The 20,951-nt window shown below is 40.7% G+C and overlaps 2 protein-coding genes across 3 annotated transcripts in view; both read right to left on the bottom strand.

Annotated features, from left to right (window-relative positions):
• Positions 1 to 67: 67 nt before the first annotated feature.
• LOC307172637 (uncharacterized protein) lies at positions 68 to 9,016 on the bottom strand (the record flags this gene model as incomplete). Its single annotated transcript, XM_079895175.1, has 9 exons — positions 68 to 824; positions 1,679 to 1,813; positions 6,327 to 6,437; positions 6,529 to 6,630; positions 6,706 to 6,762; positions 7,147 to 7,230; positions 7,700 to 7,795; positions 8,854 to 8,895; positions 8,984 to 9,016. The coding sequence occupies 9 exons, from the start codon at positions 9,014 to 9,016 to the stop codon at positions 684 to 686; spliced, it is 801 nt and encodes a 266-aa protein (XP_079751301.1). The 3' UTR covers positions 68 to 683.
• Positions 9,017 to 14,477: 5,461 nt separating this feature from the next.
• iqgap3 (IQ motif containing GTPase activating protein 3) overlaps positions 14,478 to 20,951 on the bottom strand; it is a 37,588-nt gene continuing 31,114 nt past the window's right edge. For both annotated transcript variants that reach the window (XM_079893835.1, XM_079893834.1), the window contains 9 exons: positions 20,118 to 20,250; positions 18,879 to 18,981; positions 18,615 to 18,753; positions 18,446 to 18,533; positions 17,921 to 18,133; positions 16,562 to 16,722; positions 16,098 to 16,223; positions 15,223 to 15,331; positions 14,478 to 15,087 (listed from right to left, as the gene is read on the bottom strand). In XM_079893835.1, coding sequence (XP_079749961.1) covers positions 14,974 to 15,087; positions 15,223 to 15,331; positions 16,098 to 16,223; positions 16,562 to 16,722; positions 17,921 to 18,133; positions 18,446 to 18,533; positions 18,615 to 18,753; positions 18,879 to 18,981; positions 20,118 to 20,250 — 1,186 coding nt within the window. In that variant the 3' untranslated portion in view covers positions 14,478 to 14,973. The remainder of the gene's footprint in view (positions 15,088 to 15,222; positions 15,332 to 16,097; positions 16,224 to 16,561; positions 16,723 to 17,920; positions 18,134 to 18,445; positions 18,534 to 18,614; positions 18,754 to 18,878; positions 18,982 to 20,117; positions 20,251 to 20,951) is intronic.

Genomic DNA, 20,951 nt, shown 5'->3' with positions numbered 1-20,951 from the left:
AGTTTCTGGATGTGCACATATTACTACTACTGGTAAAATTACAACAAAATCAACAACAACAATAATAATAATAATAATAAATGAACTTTATATAGCACCTTTAAAATGGTTTACACAGCTGACATATATATGTACATAAACATTCAAATGCATTAAAAAGAAAACAAAAAAAACCTTAAATAGTTAGATTGCACAGAAGAAGAAGATGTATGAGACTGAGGGAGAGTCCTGGAGAGCAGAAGCTCCTCCACACACTCCGTTCAGTGTGTGTGAATGAGTTTCTCGAACACACACACACTCGGACAGCTGTTTTCAGTCGTGCAAGTACAGCTCCTAAAAATACTGAAATCTCAAAAACAACCCCTAGCTCAATCTGACAATCGTGTCACAAACATCCTCAAATAATACCAAAAACTAAAAAAAGAAAAGAAATAATTCTACACAAGTCATGTCATAAACATCCTCAAATAATGGCAAAAACTAAAAAAAATTAGAAATAATTCTAATAATTCTAATGTGCAAAGTTTCTGATAGCAAGTCTTCCAGAAAGTTCTGTACACTGTGGAAGGACTGATGGAGATGTACACTACTGAGGGCCCTCGACTGAGCTCTGGGAGCCGATCACACACACTCACTGAAGCTCTACTTTAGAGCATAGATGTATCCGGAACACATTACTGGTCTTAGACTTGGATGGACTTTCTGCTGCGATGCAGTTCATCTATCCACCTCCTCTTGTCCCATCTCGCAGCAGAAGCTCTAGAGAGCGTCGAGCGTCGCTCATCCTGCAAAAACTCTCTAGAGAGCGTCGAGCGTCGCTCATCCTGCAAAAACACAGAAACACTCTCATTTTCTCATCACACACACACAAACATCGGCTCTTTTCTCACAGTGTTGGAAACGCTTCATTTGAAGGTTCAGTCTCTCTAAACCCCGCCTCTCGGAGAGCTGCTCTGCTCTGACTGGTCAGATGGCTCAGTCTGCTGTGATTGGTCAGAAAGCAAACGCTCATTATCATATCTGAATCTCAGCTCTTGATGCACAGTGATAAGAACAGTAACGATGGTGTGGGTTTTACCCATAGACTGTAAATAAATATGAGCGTAGTGTGCGTGACGTCAGCCGTAGTGTTTCTGAAGGGCATTTTCGAAGCCCAAAGTGGGCGGAGCCGGCGGTCGCCATCTTGGAAGCGTCACTCCCGGATAAACGAAAATGTGCAGCGAGGCGGATTAGCTGAGGTGACGTGACGCTAACACACAGCAGACAAACGGCTAGTAGTGACATCAGTGGCAATACACCTGTCACTCAAGTGGCCACGCCCTTAATTATGCAGAAATTTAAGGCTTAATATAATTTAAACGTATGAGTTATAAAAATATTCACCCCCCTCACAGTCGTCATGAAGGGCAACATTAGCTATATAGACCAAAGCCACTTCTTGCACCAGGCTGTAAACACGTGTTTTTTCTGCTGTAAAGTTGGACATTTTAACATGGGGGTTTATGGGATTGAGTCTCTTCTGCAGCCGGCCTCTAGTGGCCAGTGGATGAACTGCAGTTTAATCTCTTCAGTGTTGGATTCAAGAGAGAGAACGGAAGGTTGCCGCTTGGTTTTACTGAATCAATCTCGTCAGAGTGGATTTGCTCTGGCAGAAAGCGAGAGCGGACTCGACCCTCACCTCATAGGCCGGCGGGTCTGACGACGGGAGCGGACTGTAGTAGGACGGGGGTGATGATGCGGGACGCTGGTCCATGACATCACTGACCACATCAGGCGATGCTGAGCTCATGTGGATCACCATCAGACGCTTCCTCTGCGGAGGCACAGAAGATAAACACATAAACCAACATAAGATTAAACTAACTAAATTTGATTAAGATAGAATTTATTTCAAACATAAAAATTAATATTAATAATAAAATTGTATTTTATGCATTAGATTAATTAACTTAATTAACTGTAATTTATAAATTAATTAAACAGATAAATTGATTAAAATAAAAATACATTAATAAATAAAAATGATTAAATAAATAAATCTTGATTTAAATAAATAAAATAGGAAAAGCAGTGTAAAATCAAAAATAAGATTAAACTAATTAAATTTGATTTAGGAAAAAATAATGCAACATTTTTATAAATACAATTGTATTTTTATGTCAGATAAAATAAATTGATTATTTAAATAAAATAATATAAAATACAACTTAATAAATAAAAATAAGAAAAGCAGTGTAAAAATGTGAAAATAAATAAATAAGATTAAACTAAGTATTATTAAGATCACAATTAAGATAAATAATTTAATATTTATTTAAACTTTAAATAATTATTTTTAATACATTAGATTAAAACTTATTAAAATAAAAAAATAAAAAATGCAAATAGAAAATAAATAAAAATGATTAAAATAAATTAATACAACTGTTACTAAATTAATTAATGAAATAAATTGATTAAAATAAAATTGATTTAAATAAATAAATACATTTTATAAAAAATATGAATATATTCATAAGAATGAATAAAACATCTAACAGTGCAGTACAACAGTGAGTATAAAAAAACAAGGATGTAATGTAAATATTTTACACATCTATAATACTAACTTTTCACATTATAAATCAAGTCTTTGTAAATGAAAATATAAAACTGCCTTTAAAATTTTAGAATGGCGGCCCCTCACAGGGATGATCATATTTAGGGGTCCGTGGCATTAAGAAGATGGAGAACCCCCCCACTGATGATGCTGAAGAGTAAACCCCCCCACTGATGATGCTGAAGAGTAAAGCCCCCCACTGATGATGCTGAAGAGTAACCCCCCCCCCCCCACTGATGATGCTGAAGAGTAAACCCACCCACTGATGATGCTGAAGATTAAACCCCCCCCACTGATGATGCTGAAGATTAAACCCCCCCCCACTGATGATGCTGAAGATTAACCCCCCCCCACTGATGATGCTGAAGATTAAACCCCCCCCACTGATGATGCTGAAGAGTAACCCCCCCCCCACTGATGATGCTGAAGATTAAACCCCCCCCACTGATGATGCTGAAGATTAAACCCCCCCCCACTGATGATGCTGAAGAGTAACCCCCCCCACTGATGATGCTGAAGATTAACCCCCCCCACTGATGATGCTGAAGATTAAACCCCCCCCACTGATGATGCTGAAGATTAACCCCCCCCCCCACTGATGATGCTGAAGATTAAACCCCCCCCACTGATGATGCTGAAGAGTAACCCCCCCCCCCCACTGATGATGCTGAAGATTAAACCCCCCCCCACTGATGATGCTGAAGATTAACCCCCCCCCCACTGATGATGCTGAAGAGTAACCCCCCCCCACTGATGATGCTGAAGATTAACCCTCCCCACTGATGATGCTGAAGAGTAAACCCCCCCCACTGATGATGCTGAAGAGTAACCCCCCCCCACTGATGATGCTGAAGATTAAACCCCCCCCCCACTGATGATGCTGAAAAGTAACCCCCCCCCCACTGATGATGCTGAAGATTAAACCCCCCCCCACTGATGATGCTGAAGATTAAACCCCCCCCCCACTGATGATGCTGAAGATTAACCCCCCCCCCACTGATGATGCTGAAGATTAACCCTCCCCACTGATGATGCTGAAGATTAAACCCCCCCCACTGATGATGCTGAAGAGTAAACCCCCCCCACTGATGATGCTGAAGAGTAACCCCCCCCACTGATGATGCTGAAGATTAAACCCCCCCCCACTGATGATGCTGAAGATTAAACCCACCCCCCACTGATGATGCTGAAGATTAAACCCCCCCACTGATGATGCTGAAGATTAAACCCCCCCCACTGATGATGCTGAAGATTAAACCCCCCCCACTGATGATGCTGAAGATTAAACCCCCCCCACTGATGATGCTGAAGAGTAACCCCCCCCCACTGATGATGCTGAAGAGTAAACCCCCCCCACTGATGATGCTGAAGATTAAACCCCCCCACTGATGATGCTGAAGAGTAAACCCCCCCACTGATGATGCTGAAGAGTAAACCCCCCCCACTGATGATGCTGAAGATTAACCCCCCCCCACTGATGATGCTGAAGAGTAAACCCCCCCCACTGATGATGCTGAAGATTAACCCCCCCCCACTGATGATGCTGAAGAGTAAACCCCCCCCCACTGATGATGCTGAAGAGTAAACCCCCCCCACTGATGATGCTGAAGATTAACCCCCCCCCCACTGATGATGCTGAAGAGTAAACCCCCCCCCACTGATGATGCTGAAGATTAAACCCCCCCCCCCACTGATGATGCTGAAGAGTAAACCCCCCCCACTGATGATGCTGAAGAGTAAACCCCCCCCACTGATGATGCTGAAGATTAACCCCCCCCCACTGATGATGCTGAAGAGTAAACCCCCCCCACTGATGATGCTGAAGATTAAACCCCCCCACTGAAGATGCTGAAGAGTAAACCCCCCCCCCACTGATGATGCTGAAGATTAAACCCCCCCCACTGATGATGCTGAAGATTAAACCCCCCCCACTGATGATGCTGAAGAGTAACCCCCCCCCCACTGATGATGCTGAAGATTAACCCCCCCCCACTGATGATGCTGAAGATTAACCCCCCCCCACTGATGATGCTGAAGAGTAACCCCCCCCCACTGATGATGCTGAAGATTAACCCCCCCCCACTGATGATGCTGAAGAGTAAACCCCCCCCACTGATGATGCTGAAGATTAAACCCCCCCCACTGATGATGCTGAAGATTAACCCCCCCCCACTGATGATGCTGAAGATTAACCCCCCCCCACTGATGATGCTGAAGAGTAACCCCCCCCCCACTGATGATGCTGAAGATTAACCCCCCCCCACTGATGATGCTGAAGAGTAAACCCCCCCCACTGATGATGCTGAAGATTAAACCCCCCCCACTGATGATGCTGAAGAGTAACCCCCCCCCACTGATGATGCTGAAGAGTAACCCCCCCCCACTGATGATGCTGAAGAGTAAACCCCCCCCACTGATGATGCTGAAGATTAAACCCCCCCCACTGATGATGCTGAAGATTAAACCCCCCCACTGATGATGCTGAAGATTAAACCCCCCCCACTGATGATGCTGAAGATTACCCCCCCCCCACTGATGATGCTGAAGATTAACCCTCCCCACTGATGATGCTGAAGAGTAACCCCCCCCCCCCACTGATGATGCTGAAGAGTAAAACCCCCCCACTGATGATGCTGAAGAGTAAACCCCCCCACTGATGATGCTGAAGATTAAACCCCCCCCCACTGATGATGCTGAAGAGTAAACCCCCCCCACTGATGATGCTGAAGATTAACCCCCCCACTGATGATGCTGAAGAGTAAACCCCCCCCACTGATGATGCTGAAGAGTAAACCCCCCCCACTGATGATGCTGAAGATTAAACCCCCCCACTGATGATGCTGAAGATTAACCCCCCCCCCACTGATGATGCTGAAGATTAACCCCCCCCCCCACTGATGATGCTGAAGAGTAAACCCCCCCCACTGATGATGCTGAAGATTAAACCCCCCCACTGATGATGCTGAAGATTAACCCCCCCCCCACTGATGATGCTGAAGATTAACCCCCCCCCCCACTGATGATGCTGAAGATTAACCCCCCCCCCACTGATGATGCTGAAGAGTAAACCCCCCCCACTGATGATGCTGAAGATTAAACCCCCCCACTGATGATGCTGAAGATTAACCCCCCCCCACTGATGATGCTGAAGATTAACCCCCCCCACTGATGATGCTGAAGATTAAACCCCCCCACTGATGATGCTGAAGATTAACCCCCCCCCACTGATGATGCTGAAGAGTAACCCCCCCCCCCCACTGATGATGCTGAAGATTAAACCCCCCCACTGATGATGCTGAAGATTAAACCCCCCCCCACTGATGATGCTGAAGATTAAACACCCCCCCCCCCCACTGATGATGCTGAAGATTAAACCCCCCCCACTGATGATGCTGAAGAGTAAAAACCCCCCACTGATGATGCTGAAGATTAAACCCCCCCCACTGATGATGCTGAAGATTAAACCCCCCCCCCCCCCCCACTGATGATGCTGAAGATTAAACCCCCCCCCCACTGATGATGCTGAAGAGTAAAACCCCCCCACTGATGATGCTGAAGAGTCAAACCCCCCCACTGATGATGCTGAAGAGTAAAACCCCCCCACTGATGATGCTGAAGAGTCAAACCCCCCACTGATGATGCTGAAGATTAAACCCCCCCACTGATGATGCTGAAGATTAAACCCCACCACTGATGATGCTGAAGATTAGAAGAAACTCTGATTTACCGATTTGCACCAGCAACACGAGGTCGCGAAGATGATGACGGAGAGGAGGACCGCCAGAACGTTACAGGCCATGAACGCGATCTCAGTCGCGCCCAGAGTAGGGGCCAAAAACTACAACACAAACACCTCAATATTCATAAACATCAGTAATATATTCATTATTAGGACAGATGAATCTTATATCATAGAGATAATGACTCACCACACGCACACTCGAAGTGACGTAGAACAAGAGGAAGAAGATGATGAAGACGGTCAGAGAGCTGAAGATATTGAACAGGTTCAGGACTTGAGCGGTGACCACCTGAGCAAACATAATTCATAAACCACTTCTGCTTCATCAGATCATAACATGAGCGACGATGAGAGACGTACTGACCAGACACGGGTTGCGGGTACAGGCAGCGGTGGCTGTAACAACTCCATTTAAAACCAACTACACACACACACACACACAACATTACACACGCGACAGAAATATCAACATTATTCAGCATTCATTTACAGTTTAATACAGTGATAAACACTAGATCTGATTCTGCATCCTCCTGGAGGACAACATTTTGGAATAATTAAGATTTATTCATGTTTTTGAAAGAAGTCTCTTCTGTTCACCAAGGCTGTGTTTACTTGATCAAAAAACAGTAAAAATTGTGAAATATTATTCCAATGTAAATCCTCTGTTTTCTATGTGAATATATAGTAAAGTGTAATTTATTCCTGTGATCAAAGCTGAATGTTCAGCATCATTACTCCAGTCTTCAGTGTCACATGATCCTTCAGAAATCACTCTAATATGCGCTCGAAATAAAAGACTCACATAGCAAGATGGTATTAAAAACAAACGTTCATAATTCCAAAAGACGAGTCCAAACGCCACGGCACCGGTCAGGATCTCCAGCCACTGGCGGGTAAAAGACGAGATGTTTCTGTCAGCTCGTAGACACCAGCAGTACTAGTTAAGAGTGTTGATCACTAGTTAGTAGTGTTGATCAGTAGTTTGACTAGTTAGTACTGTTGATCAGTAGTTAGTAGTGTTGATCAGTAGTTAGTAGTGTTGATCAGTAGTTAGTAGTGTTGATCACTAGTTAGTAATGTTGATCAGTAGTTTGACTAGTTAGTAATGTTGATCAGTAGTTTGACTAGTTAGTAGTGTTGATCACTAGTTAGTAGTGTTGATCACTAGTTAGTGTTGATCAGTAGGTTGACTAGTTAGTAGTGTTGATCAGTAGTTTGACTAGTTAGTAGTGTTGATCACTAGTTAGTAGTGTTGATCACTAGTTAGTGTTGATCAGTAGTTTGACTAGTTAGTAGTGTTGATCAGTAGTTAGTAGTGTTGATCAGTAGTTAGTAGTGTTGATCAGTAGTTTTACCCCCAGAACCGCCGGGTTGATCTTCAGGAACCCCGTCACTCCGGGCGCGTCTCCGGGCTTGGACTCCGTGATGTAAACGGGACACGCGGACTGATCCTGCGAAGCCGCAGAGTTGATGATCACTTCGACTTTTCTCGACATCTTTAGAGAGTGAAAGAGGTTTCCGGATCACATGTGTTTTCTATGCTGTCATCTGCAGATAATTCAGTCATTGTTCACTCAAATTCTTTAGGTGAACAAACCAGACAAACCTGCGCAGTCGCTCCGATGACTCAAGACTTTCAAACACTCATCTAAATCATCCAATTCAGCTTTCGGTCTAAAGGGTTTAAGGTCATCTGTTTAAATGACTCTTGTTTTATTCAGTGATGAGCTGGTTAGAGTTTATGGGTCACATCATTTATATTAGCAGCACAAACACAAGCTCCAAACAGCAGGAGTTTCCTTCATTCCAACACTTTACCATGAAGCCTAATTTCTTAGTTAACTAACATGCAATATAGCAAAATATTTTCAAAGCATTTATAAACCTTTGTTAATGTTAGTTTTCATGTTTGTTCACAGATAGTGCATTAACTAACATATAGCCTATAACCTAACTTAATATATATTTTAGTAAATGTTGTAATTAACATTAAGATTAATAAATGCTGTAGCAGGTTTGTTCATTTAGTTCAGTAGTATTTTTAGCTAACGTTAACAAATGAAGCCTTTTTGTAAAAACTGGTAATGTTTTTAATCTAAACGAAGTAGCTTCCACATATAGCCAAGTAAAGATATTTGTTATCACTTTACAATAAGGTTAATTAGTTAAAATCAGTTAACTACCTTAGATATCATGAACTAAGAATTAAAAATCTTCTACAGTATTTATTAATCTTAGTTCATATTAATTTAAACATTTACTAATACATTATTAAAATCAAATGTTGTATTTGTTAACATTAGTTAATGCACTGTGCTAGTTAACGTTATTAACTAAAATTAACTAACGTTACCAAAGAGTAGCAAACACAGTAACAAATGTACTGATCATTGTTAGTTCATTAATGAACCTTGTAAAGTGTTACCAGATATTTTTCTGACTTAGTCCTCAACTTCAGATCTGCAGTGTGTAAAGTGTGTAAAGTCAGTGGTTATGTTGAGATATTTACCTCGATGTTGCTGTTGTTCTTGCTCTCTCTCTCTCTGTCATTCTTCAGGAGAAACTCCACCTAAACATGCAGAGAATGTGTGTGTGTGTGTGTGTGTGTGTGTGTGTGTGTGTGTGTGTGTGTGACTGACGTCACGGATCAGGTCAACACTACAGTAATTCATCTCTGTCCTGTAAGTTATGATGGTGAGCAGAGTTAATAATAACACACACCTACACACACGATTACTCAAGCTCTTTATGGGGATATTGACTAATATTGCAAATGTAACTGAGACCAGCAAGTCATTAGCATGTTAACCTGAGTCACGTGGTCTCGAGTCTTAAAACACCACACACTAAAACAGGATTATGAAATTAACTCTATTTATACAATAAAACAAACTGTTGGCTACACCTTTTGTATTCCCGGGACCAATTGGACACGTTGGAAATAAAACAGTCATAACTTAATATTTTTCTACTAAAACCATATTGTAGCCTATCTAATCTGATCAGTAACTGGGTCATTCCACGAAATCGGTGCCTTTTCAACTTTGAAAAATTAAAATATAAAATAAGTTAAAAAATTGTATCCATTAAATGAAGACAGCATAAAATAACAAGAAATCGTATTGTGCCATCTCAGGCTACGTAATTTTTTATTTTATGACTATTTATCTACCTCACGGTTTGATATTTTTGTCATGCCTGTTACAGACACATGTGTTACTATGTACTATAGTTTTAATTAGAAATATGTTATAGTTTTCACATATATGAGCAGTATTTTAGTCCCTCTTTTTACTGGAATTGTTTCAAAATTTAGATTTTTTTTTTCAATCTTATATTTGTCATTCAGATGACCAAGAACATACAAATTATGGAGGGTGATCACATGTCAATTAAGAAAAATATATATTTTTACAAGAGAGATATTAAAAGAAGGGCTTTGTCAAAAATACAATATAGATATGGTTACAATGGAAAAACTTGGAAGGCCATTTCAAATATAATTTTTATATTTTTTATGAAATTAATGACAGTAACAGGATTGACATCATAGTAACAGGACTGACCCAGAGTAACAGGGATGACAGGACAGACATTCTTCAGCGTACACTGCACATATTTGTTTACATAATTTTGTAAAGTTTTACTTTTTTAAATTGTATTACTTGATAGTTGTATTAGTGAAGCACATTACATTACTATGAGATCTAAAGATTTAAGGGTATTGTAATTAGACCCATGCGTCCATCTGTTTGTCTGTGTGAGTACGGTATGTCCCCTCACAGAACTTAAAATATACTGATCTGGTTCAATTATTAGGCAAGGAAGATAATCAGATCTTGGTCTTTCTATGATCATCTGAAAACAGATGCTAACGTTTGGTTTCACTTTCTTGAACATTACAAGATTGGGGTGAGGGTCTGCAGTCACCTTACTGCTATTGTTTGTAATCGCACTTACATGGATGAATTGACAATGAGTTATGGAAAAAAATTGTTTTATTGAGACTAATTATCTTTTCCTGGTCATTAACATGTTAAAACCAACTGGAAGTATTAAAACCAAACAACAACAACAACAACAACCAACACATAAAAGGAGCCAACATTTTACCAAAAGGCAAAATGGTAAAAATTTGACTACCTTATTGGTAACCAGATGCACCAGCAATACCAACTCTGAATGATATAGGCATTAGCTCAATAAAACACCCAGGATGACCTTTAAAAATGTTAGCAATTTACACAGATAAACTTTAAAAACAGTGTGGCTAAGGTGACACCTAATCTATGTCATCCCTGTTACCCCACATGTCAAAACCTGTTACTATACCCGTTACTATACAAAAGTAACAGGCCTGACAGTAACAGGTTTGACAAATTCAAGCTAATTTGCTAATTGCTATCTATTAGGGCAAGGCCACAAAAGCACATGTTGTACACTTTGAAAGGATATTACTTGTAGATATTGCTTACATTAAGTTAAATAAATAATTGTTTAAATTTATACTTTAAAAATCAGTAACAGTTTTGACATTGCATGATGTCCCCACCTCAGTTATACCTAATAAATCATCAAAATAGAGTATTATAGAAGAGAGAGAGAAACTTTTCTTGTGTTTTAACTGTTGGAATAATGATTGAGAGATGATGTAACTTCCTGGAAGTGATGTCACAGGAATGTACCATTATTTTACAAGGGTTTTTTGGTGAGGGTAACAGGCATGACATGAAATCAGGGGACACCGATAAAATGGTTTATATTTGATTAAAAATAATGTATATTTATGCCAAAACATTGCTTAACAGTGACACTAAGAACAATATGAAAATGTGATTTTTGTATAATTTTGCCTTCAATTTGCAAATTAAAAGTCCTGCTGAAAAAGAACAATCACAGGGAGGGACAGGCCAAAAACCTTACCCTTATCAGCATAAATGCAATTTTAATTATTTAAAATAATATATAAATGACTTTAATTTAATGTAATATTAAGGAAATAATACATAGTACTATTATGGTTTTAAATCACAAATGTATTTGTTGTTATAGTAATTCTACGTCTCATTATTTCTCAGGGACACAAAAGGCACCAATTCCGTGGAATGACCCAAGTTCTCATTAATGCGCAAAATCTGTACAGTTTTTTTAAATTCTACCATGTTTTTACTATTACTTCATTTACTCCCTTTTGTTAAATTTCCCAAAATTAATTATTTATTTTGCTATTTAAAATGTTACAATAACTACATTAAAAACCAGCATCATGTAAGAAATATATATTTTTATCAATAGGCTATTTGTCAGCGCGCAGAGACCCGTCACACAAGGCTGTACAGCTGGTCATAAACTTGTAACATACTTTTTTACACAAATGAATGTGCCCAAAACAGGTTTAGCTCACTCTGGGTACAAAAATGTCCAAAAATATGCCTAAGTAGGTTTACAAAAACACCACATATTAAAACTGCATTAAAGCAAACTATGCTATACACACCTTTTGCATCACTGAACTTCCTTAAGCTGGACTGTGACGCCATTTTCTTCTGGAAACAAACTCTCTTGCATTATTTCCCTGATGTTATCTCTGTAAACTCAGTATTGTAAAAAGCGCTGTATAAATAAAGCTGATAATTTCCGGGTCCGACATGGTGGAATGTAAGCTTATAAAACAGTCATAACTTCATATTTTTCTATTAAAACCATATTGTATCTGATCAGTGACTTATTAAATGAGAGAATGCACACAATTTTAAAAGTTTTGAATGTTACCTTGTTTTTCCTTGATTTACCCCCTATTTAAAATGTACAGACAGTAAAAACCAGCGTGATACAAGAAAATCTATTTTTGTTTTATCAATATTTCTGAGAAATGTTATTGGGGGCCAAGGACAAGTATCTGCAGATTAGACACTGTGTAAAGAACAAATGTAATGCAAATGATGATGACCCTGTTTATGCCTATCTTCAGTGAAGCTCAGACTGCAGACACCTGTAATAACCTGTAATAACCTGAAAACAATATGGCAGAAGGATTTGAGGATTAATATGGATGATAATGACTGGCTGTACATTTTATCTAATGTGGGTACAACATACGAGAAATGAATTCACATAGATATTATTATACACCATCTAGGCTTCACAGGATCAGGATATCTGGAAATGTAGTGAAGAAGAGGGTACTTATTTACTGTACATATGATTTGGGAATGTTCTTTAGTTCACCCATTGAGTGCTGGAAGAGTGGATGGGTCTAATTTACCGGTGGAACCACGACTATGCCTTAGAGATCAACCAGTGATATCCAGCATAGCAGGAATACATGTACCCTTATTAGGAGTGGTTGTATTACAGCAGCCAGGGCTGGAAATGCCCCAAAACCCCAGACCTGACAGACTGGATTGATGGGATGATTGAAATTGCTTCATATGAAAGCATGTCGGCGAGAATGCATAATAAAGAATGGGAGAAATGAAAAAAACATGGGATAATTTCTGGCAGCATATAAAAATGGTGCACATGAATATGACTGCTCAACAATTGCTTAAAGCTACACTGTGTGAGATTTTCTCCCATCTAGCGGTGAAATTATTTATGATTACTGAACTGAATATTACTTTCTAGCCCCTCCCATTCCGAGGGCGTTTGTAGTTATATACATTCCGTACATCCGTATATATACATATATACAGGCCGTATTATTTCAAACCTGCCGGTGTTGTGCCGAATTTTGACCCCCTGCCAAATTATTAGCCCCCTCGTTGAAGTCAGTACCGATTGCCTAATCCTAACCCCACCCCTAATCCTAACCCCACCCCCACAACTAATCCTAAACCTACCAATACTAGGGGGGTAATAATTTGGCAGGAGTCAAAATTCGGCACGACACCAGCAGTCGCGAGTAATCTCCCCCTCGCATTCGTCACGGCACCACTGAGTGTCAAAACGCGAAAGGCGAAGCTTGAATTTCCAGGTTTGTCCCTCTTTGGCTAATGTATTTTCAAGATGGATGCGCAACATGGCTGCCGCCATTCGAGCGACTCGCTCGTATGTATTCTAAATGGCAGATTCTACGCTCACGAGAATGCTTGATTAGTTGGTATAAGTAATTACACATTAATGAATACATATCATTTTGAAAGAACACAGTGTTTTTTTGCAAAGAATCAACTTAAATTACAGTGTAGCTTTAATCTCCATGTGCTTTTGTTTCGGTTGTCTTCCACTGATGGAGACTAGTGGCTGAATGTGTCATTGCAAAGGTGATTACTGAACAATGTGGTGATGTACTCTGAAGTTTTGACTGTTGAACAATAAAAAAATTTGAATTATTATAAAAATATATTTATGAGAAATGTTATTATATGAAATTTATAAGAACATATAATATGAGAATCACCAGCATGAACTTAATTTACTTAAAGCAACAATTTAACCTGAGTTTCACTGGCACATGGGAGAAGTTATTCTGCTTTAACTTTATTTTAACTATAGAAAAGACAAATAAAAGTCCCCTTAAAAATTACATTTATTTGAATAAAATTTGATAAGTCCAACAATAAAATAGCTGTTTCTTGGTTAATTTTTTGCTGTTAAGTCGAGGATTCACGTCCGCTGATAAAGATGACAAAAGTCAAAGATCACACATATAAAACATTTGGATTTTGGACGTTCAGCATGTCATTTAAATATTTATTTACAAAAGCTGGAACTGATGAAGAGAAAAAATTAAGCAGCTAGCTGAAATAAAATGTTTAAGTTTTCGCATATTTTATTTCAGTTGACGTTTATTTTATTTCAAGTAATACAAATGTTTTCTATGGTTTTGGTTTAAGTGAACTATAATAACCCTATGAGACAGAAAAACAGAAATCACTGCGCCTGATCCATCAGTCCTAGATCCTCCTGAAACCAACAGAATTATTAGACTCGCAGAGAGACCCGCGTCAGAGAAATATGAAAGCTTTGTAGTTCAATATTCAAGTCACAATATTTCTGTAGGCTTTTAAAAGAAATATTTCAGGGAAACAAACATGTGAATCAGACCAAAGAGCTTTTTAAAGAGCAGCCAGTGTATGAAATATTAAATATTACACCATGAGCTTAATGTGCACAATGAGACGGACACTTCTATTCATGTAAAGTCTTTAATTCTGAATAAAAACAGCATGAAAAGCACAAGTGTTATAAATGACATAAAAACAGACGTGAAGAAGAGAAAAGGAATACAAAGATATTTCCGAAGAGAAAAACAGAGAATGACAGCAAATATTTACACAGAATTATTAGTTTGAGACGCTTTCACTAAAACAGGGTTTAAAAGAGCAGCTGGATAACTAGTGTACTAGTCTTCACACACACACACAGACATGAATCGATATAATGTGTGTGTGAATGAACTGAAATATACTTCTGTGATTCTAATAAAGTAAAGGCTCCTTTTGTTTGCCAGTGATTAATACATGAATATATAAGTAGTGTACGAGAGTGTCTTGATTATATCAGAGTCGGTTTTATCGGTTTAGCTCTGGGAACGAGTCGTGTTTCTGTAACATATTAGCAATATTAACGTTAGAGCAAGTAAAAGCACTCGTGAACGTCACAGGACTGAACGCGCGACAACACTTCACTTTTTGAAGAATTTCTTGTTGAGAAGGAAGATGAGCAGATTGACGTTGACTTTGGCTTTATCGAACATCTTCATCACGGAGACTTGCTCATACTGAAGCTGCAGCAGATCCTGCACACACACACACACACACACACACACACACACACACACACACACACAGATTATTTCTCATGTTTCATCCTCAAACACTATTAAGCATCTGTGAGATGCACATCAACACACACACACACACACACACGTCACCTGATACTTGAGAGGGAATCTCTCCATGTCCACACCCATGAAACGAGCCTTTACCAGGAACGCCCCGTCCTCCTCAGCGGGAATGATGTCAAAGATCACGTTCTTGAACCTGCACACACACACACACACACACACACACAACTCATTTGCTTACTTAATCATTGATGAGGTCAGAGTGTTTGATGGCGACTGGAGCAGTGTATCGACATGCAGCAGCGGATCTGTTTAATAATGCTGTGAGTGAGTGAGTGAGTGAGTGAGTGAGTGAGTGAGTGAGTGAGTGAGTGAGTGAGTGAGTGAGTGAGTGAGTGAGTGAGTGAGTGAGTGAGTGAGTGAGTGAGTGAGTGAGTGAGTGAGTGTAAGTGAGTGAGTGTGTGTAAGTGAGTGAGTGTATGCGAGTGAGTGTGTGAGTGTGTGTGTGTAAGTGAGTGAGTGAGTGTGTATGCGAGTGAGTGTGTGTGTGTAAGTGAGTGTGTGTGTGTGTAAGTGAGTGAGTGAGTGTGTGTGTGTGTAAGTGAGTGAGTGAGTGAGTGTGTGTAAGTGAGTGAGTGAGTGTGTGTAAGTGAGTGAGTGAGTGAGTGTGTGTGTGTGTAAGTGAGTGAGTGAGTGAGTGAGTGAGTGAGTGTGTGTGTGTGTGTGAGTGAGTGAGTGAGTGAGTGTGTGTGTGTGTAAGTGAGTGAGTGAGTGTGTATGCGATTGCGAGTGAGTGTGTGAGTGTGTGTGTGAGTGAGTGAGTGAGTGTAAGTGAGTGAGTGAGTGAGTGTGTGTGTGTGTGTGTGTGTGTGTGTGTAAGTGTGTGTGTGTGTGTGTGTGTGTGTGTGTGTGTGTGTGTGTGTGTGTGTGTGTGTGAGAGAGTGTGTGAGTGTGTGTCATACTGTGTGACAGGAAGGTCTTCGATCTCCAGCAGAACTCCTTTCTCATGCAGACGAGCCGCTGTGTAAGTGAGTGTCGACTGCTTCTTCTTCCCTTTATTATCACACGCTTTCTTCCCGTTGATTTTACTGAGAGAGAGAGAGAGAGAGAGAGAGAGAGAGAGAAGCATCATTACTCCAGTCTTCAGTGTCACATGATCCTTTAGAAATCACTCTAATATGAATCAGTGTGTGAGTGAGTGAGTGAGTGAGTGAGAGAGTGTGAGAGAGAGAGAGTGAGTGAGTGTGAGAGTGAGTGAGTGAGTGAGTGTGTGAGTGAGTGAGAGAGTGTGAGTGAGTGTGAGAGAGAGAGAGAGAGAGAGAGAGAGAGAGAGAGAGAGAGAGAGAGAGAGAGAGAGAGAGAGAGAGAGAGAGAGAGTGTGAGTGTGTGAGAGAGTGTGTGAGAGAGTGAGTGAGAGAGTGTGTACCTGGCGGTGAGGTTGTGTAGACAGGTGTTGATGTACTGGCTGTAGTAATCGACCTGCTCCGAGTGGAAGGAGCTCTTGCACTGAAGACTGTGCAGAGTCTGTCTGAGTTTCACCAGCTCCGCCTGACGCCTCTGACGATACACACGCTGGTGACGGATGTCCTACACAAACACACACACAGTCAGCACCAGAGACTGTAAACAAAGATGGACGACGGACTTCCTGTATCATTGGTGAAAAGTGAAGCCGCCAAAGTCCTAATATGGCACTGACATCTTGATGGCGATATCAAGGTCCCGCCCCTCATTAACACACACACACACACACACACACACACACACACAGAAACCGTTAGAACGGTTTACTGCAGTACAAGTTATGGAAATGTAGAAATTAAAGTTAAAGCTCTAATCTCCTCCTGAAAATCCCCCAAAAAAGTCCATTTGTGCCTCAGTGATACTTTACTCAGAAGCTGTCAATCACAGCTGTCAATCATGACGTCACATTCCCATTTCATAGCATCAAATAACTAACACAAACTTATTTAAAAAAACGAACACTTAAACTTACATCAGAGAGATAAAAACTACCTAAAATGACAAAACATCTTTGGGAAAAAAGTATTTGAAGTGTAATCACGTCTCCACTTCATGGAGAGGGCGGGGCTTATGAGCTGTACTTTATGGCTTCGCTTTCACAGGGTTCCCTTCACATCCAAGGACTTTCCAGGTCCAATACCCTCAAACTCAAGGACTTCATGTGGAACACACTTCAAGTGAGCGCAAGGTTACATCGTGTCTCCTTGTAAGAAACATCGTTACAGATTTCATGTGTCTAACACAAGTTTTTTGCTTTTTGCATTTATTTTTGGCCATATGACAGAGATCCGAGATTCTATTGTCGTATTTCTGTTTAGCCTAAAACTGAAGAGTATTCAGAACATCCTCCTAAACTATTCTAGAATGATCTGATATTAAGGTTTGCATGGGCTGTATTGAGACGAGCTCAGGCTCGTGTAACAGCCTATCTGTGTGTGTGTGTGTGTGTGTGTGTGTGTGAGAAGTGTTGAGGTTCCATCATAGTAGATTCGTGCGCGCATGAACGTCATGGCAACGTACAACACAAAGTACCTCACGCGGGAAACACTTAACACAACGCGTAACTAGCGTAAATCAAGCAAGCTAGTGCGCGGAGGCCTGAAGTGTGTGTGAAGTAACACATTAGCGGACCCGGCGGAAGAATACAGACTTTTTCCACAAAACCTCTCGCACAAAATAAATTCAAGCACTTTCAAGAACCCGTGGGAACCCTGCTTTCAGGACTTGTGCGGCACGCTTTGGTCAGCACACACACACTCACCTTGGCGATGAGCTGCAGCATGTGTGTGTGTGTGTCGGGGGGGCGCAGGGTCCCGATGGCCTCCAGTCTCCTCAGGTTCCTCAGGATCTTCCTCTTCTTCTCCTCCAGAGTCAGGCTGCCGTCGGACACCAGCGACTGGTTCCTCTTCATCTTCTCTGGAGTTCTGATGTCTCTCTGAGCGCGCTGGTGCATCATCCAGCCGTGCTGCACCTCCTGAACACACACACACACACACACACACACACACACACGGTTTATACAAAGTTAATGAAGACTTTATCAGCCCTGATAACACTTAACCCTCATCTTTCCTTCACGGGTCAACATGACCCGAAGCCCTAAAATTATACTTCGTTTTTTATTTTATTTACCTTTAAATTACTAGCTTTGATTAATAAATAAATGGTAATTTAAGCACATTCCTTAAATTCAGATACACATGTAGACATTATAAAATATTTTTTTGGTAAAGTTTTAGCATTTTTAGTTTGAATTTTTTGCATTTTTAGGTTTTTCTATGTGTACCTGATCTCTGGAGGCGGAGACTTGGAGCACCTCACTGAGTGTGTCACCGGGCTGCGTTCTGATCACATCGATGATCAGCTGCTTCGTGCTGAAGAACAACCAGACAGGAAATGACATCATCATCATCATCATCATCAGACACACACATCACCCGACAGACTCCGCCCACCTCAGCAGAATCCCCCGCGCATCAGACCGGTCATCAGAGCTCGTGAACACGTCAAACTTGCTGGTGAGCGTCAGAGAAACCTCCATCTTGGCCAAAGGCTGCTCCACATTTGGATCAGTGGGGTTGAGCTGCCCCTCACCTGCACACACACACACACACACACACACACACACACACACACACACACACACAGATCAGAACTGAAGGGCCCTCAGAACTCTATCTAGGTAGGGAGCTCACTGGGCTTTGATCTGTATGACTTACCGATGAGATCCTGCAGCGACGGCACTGATCCCAGATCCTGCAGAAGCTGCTGAAGAGGGTCTGAGGGATCGGGACACAGACAGTCCTGATGCTCCAACAGCAGCTGAGAGAGAGACACACACACACACACACACACACACACACACACACACACACACACGCTTCATGAGGAGAGAGCACCAGCAGACTGTGTGCACAATCACAACAGTGGAATTTATAAAATTGCATAACCATTTTATTTCCAGGATGACTAATTGCACAGAATTAAACATGGTCATGTGACCACAGTGAGAAAAAAACCCTGATTTCACAAACAAATGACTATTTGACTGAAAAATATTTATTTCGTTCATTTTTTCTTTTTTAAATTCCCTCCATCAGCCCTTGCCAATCATGGCCTCCTAATGATCCCCATACACTGAATTGGCTCGATCACTCTCTCTCCTCTCCACCTGTAGCTGGTGTGTGTGTGTGTGTGTGTGTGTGTGTTGCACACTGGTGGTGTTGAGGAGAGATCCCCTGATATGATTGTGAAGCGCTCTGGGTGTACAGTAGCACATATGAAAGCGCTATATAAATGCCTCATTCATTCATAAGAGCAGAAATCTATGCACTATATTATAAGTTCATTATATCTTTTACTTAACCTGCTAACTTCATTATTGAATGTATGTCTGAATAAATCGGTGCATTTTATTGTTAATGTTTATATTTCAATAACAAATTAGAGTAGAAATAATTAAATCTGGAACAGTTAACATAAAACTGCCTTATGTGCAATTAAAATGTTTATGTACAACTCAATATTTGAGTGGTGATTATCAAGTACATTTCAATCGATTAATTAATCATTACTCGATATTTTGAGTTAAATGATATTTTCAGTTTGTAATAAATAAATAAATCATTAATAAATTGATTATTTTAGGCAACACTATTGTTTTTTTTATAATTCAAATGAATTATGCAATAAAAATATATATTATATAATTACTAATATTATAATTATAATATTTATACATTATTTCAGAGAGGATGTCCAGATTAGACTTTCAAGTCAACAGTAATATTGATTTATAAAGCTGTTTTATTACGGAGTTCATGGCTACTTAAATACAAGACTATTACTATGTAAATTATCATCCTTTTTTGATAATTTTTTAATCAGGTTTATATAACACATGTATACCGTGAAATATCATTATCGAGCATAATTGTGATGTAATGTTTGGCACTGACTCTGTGTGTGTTGATGAGTTCACTGATGGAGATGTAGATCACGGGTCTGTTGAGGATCAGCGTCTCTGAATATTCATCGATATTGAAACGTTCCTCCGGCTCAGGCACGTCACACACCGCGCGCAGGAACTTCCTGTTACAGGAGAGAACCGAGAGATGAGACAGGAAGTGTGTAGAGAACCGAGAGATGAGACAGGAAGTGTGTAGAGAACCGAGTATGCATAGAACCGAGAGATGAGACGGGAAGTGCACAGAGAACCGAGAGATAAGACAGGAAGTGTGTAGAGAACCAAGTATACATAGAACCGAGAGATGAGACGGGAAGTGTGTAGAGAACCGAGAGATGAGACGGGAAGTGCACAGAGAACCGAGAGATGAGACGGGAAGTGTGTAGAGAACCAAGTATACATAGAACCGAGAGATGAGACGGGAAGTGCACAGAGAACCGAGAGATGAGACGGGAAGTGTGTAGAGAACCGAGAGATGAGACAGGAAGTGTGCAGAGAACCGAGAGATGAGACGGGAAGTGCGCAGAGAACCGAGAGATGAGACGGGAAGTGTGTAGAGAACTGAGAGATGAGACAGGAAGTGTGTAGAGAACCGAGAGATGAGACAGGAAGTGTGTAGAGAACCGAGTATGCATAGAACCGAGAGATGAGACGGGAAGTGCACATAGAACCGAGAGATGAGACGGGAAGTGTGCAGAGAACCGAGAGATGAGACGGGAAGTGCGCAGAGAACCGAGAGATGAGACGGGAAGTGCGCAGAGAACAGAGAGATGAGACAGGAAGTGTGTAGAGAACCGAGTATGCAGAGTACCGAGAGATGAGACAG

The sequence above is a fragment of the Squalius cephalus genome (assembly GCF_949319135.1).
Source record: "Squalius cephalus genome assembly, chromosome: 15".
NCBI classification, from domain to species: domain Eukaryota; kingdom Metazoa; phylum Chordata; class Actinopteri; order Cypriniformes; family Leuciscidae; genus Squalius; species Squalius cephalus.
This window is presented reverse-complemented; position numbering and strand designations above follow the sequence as displayed.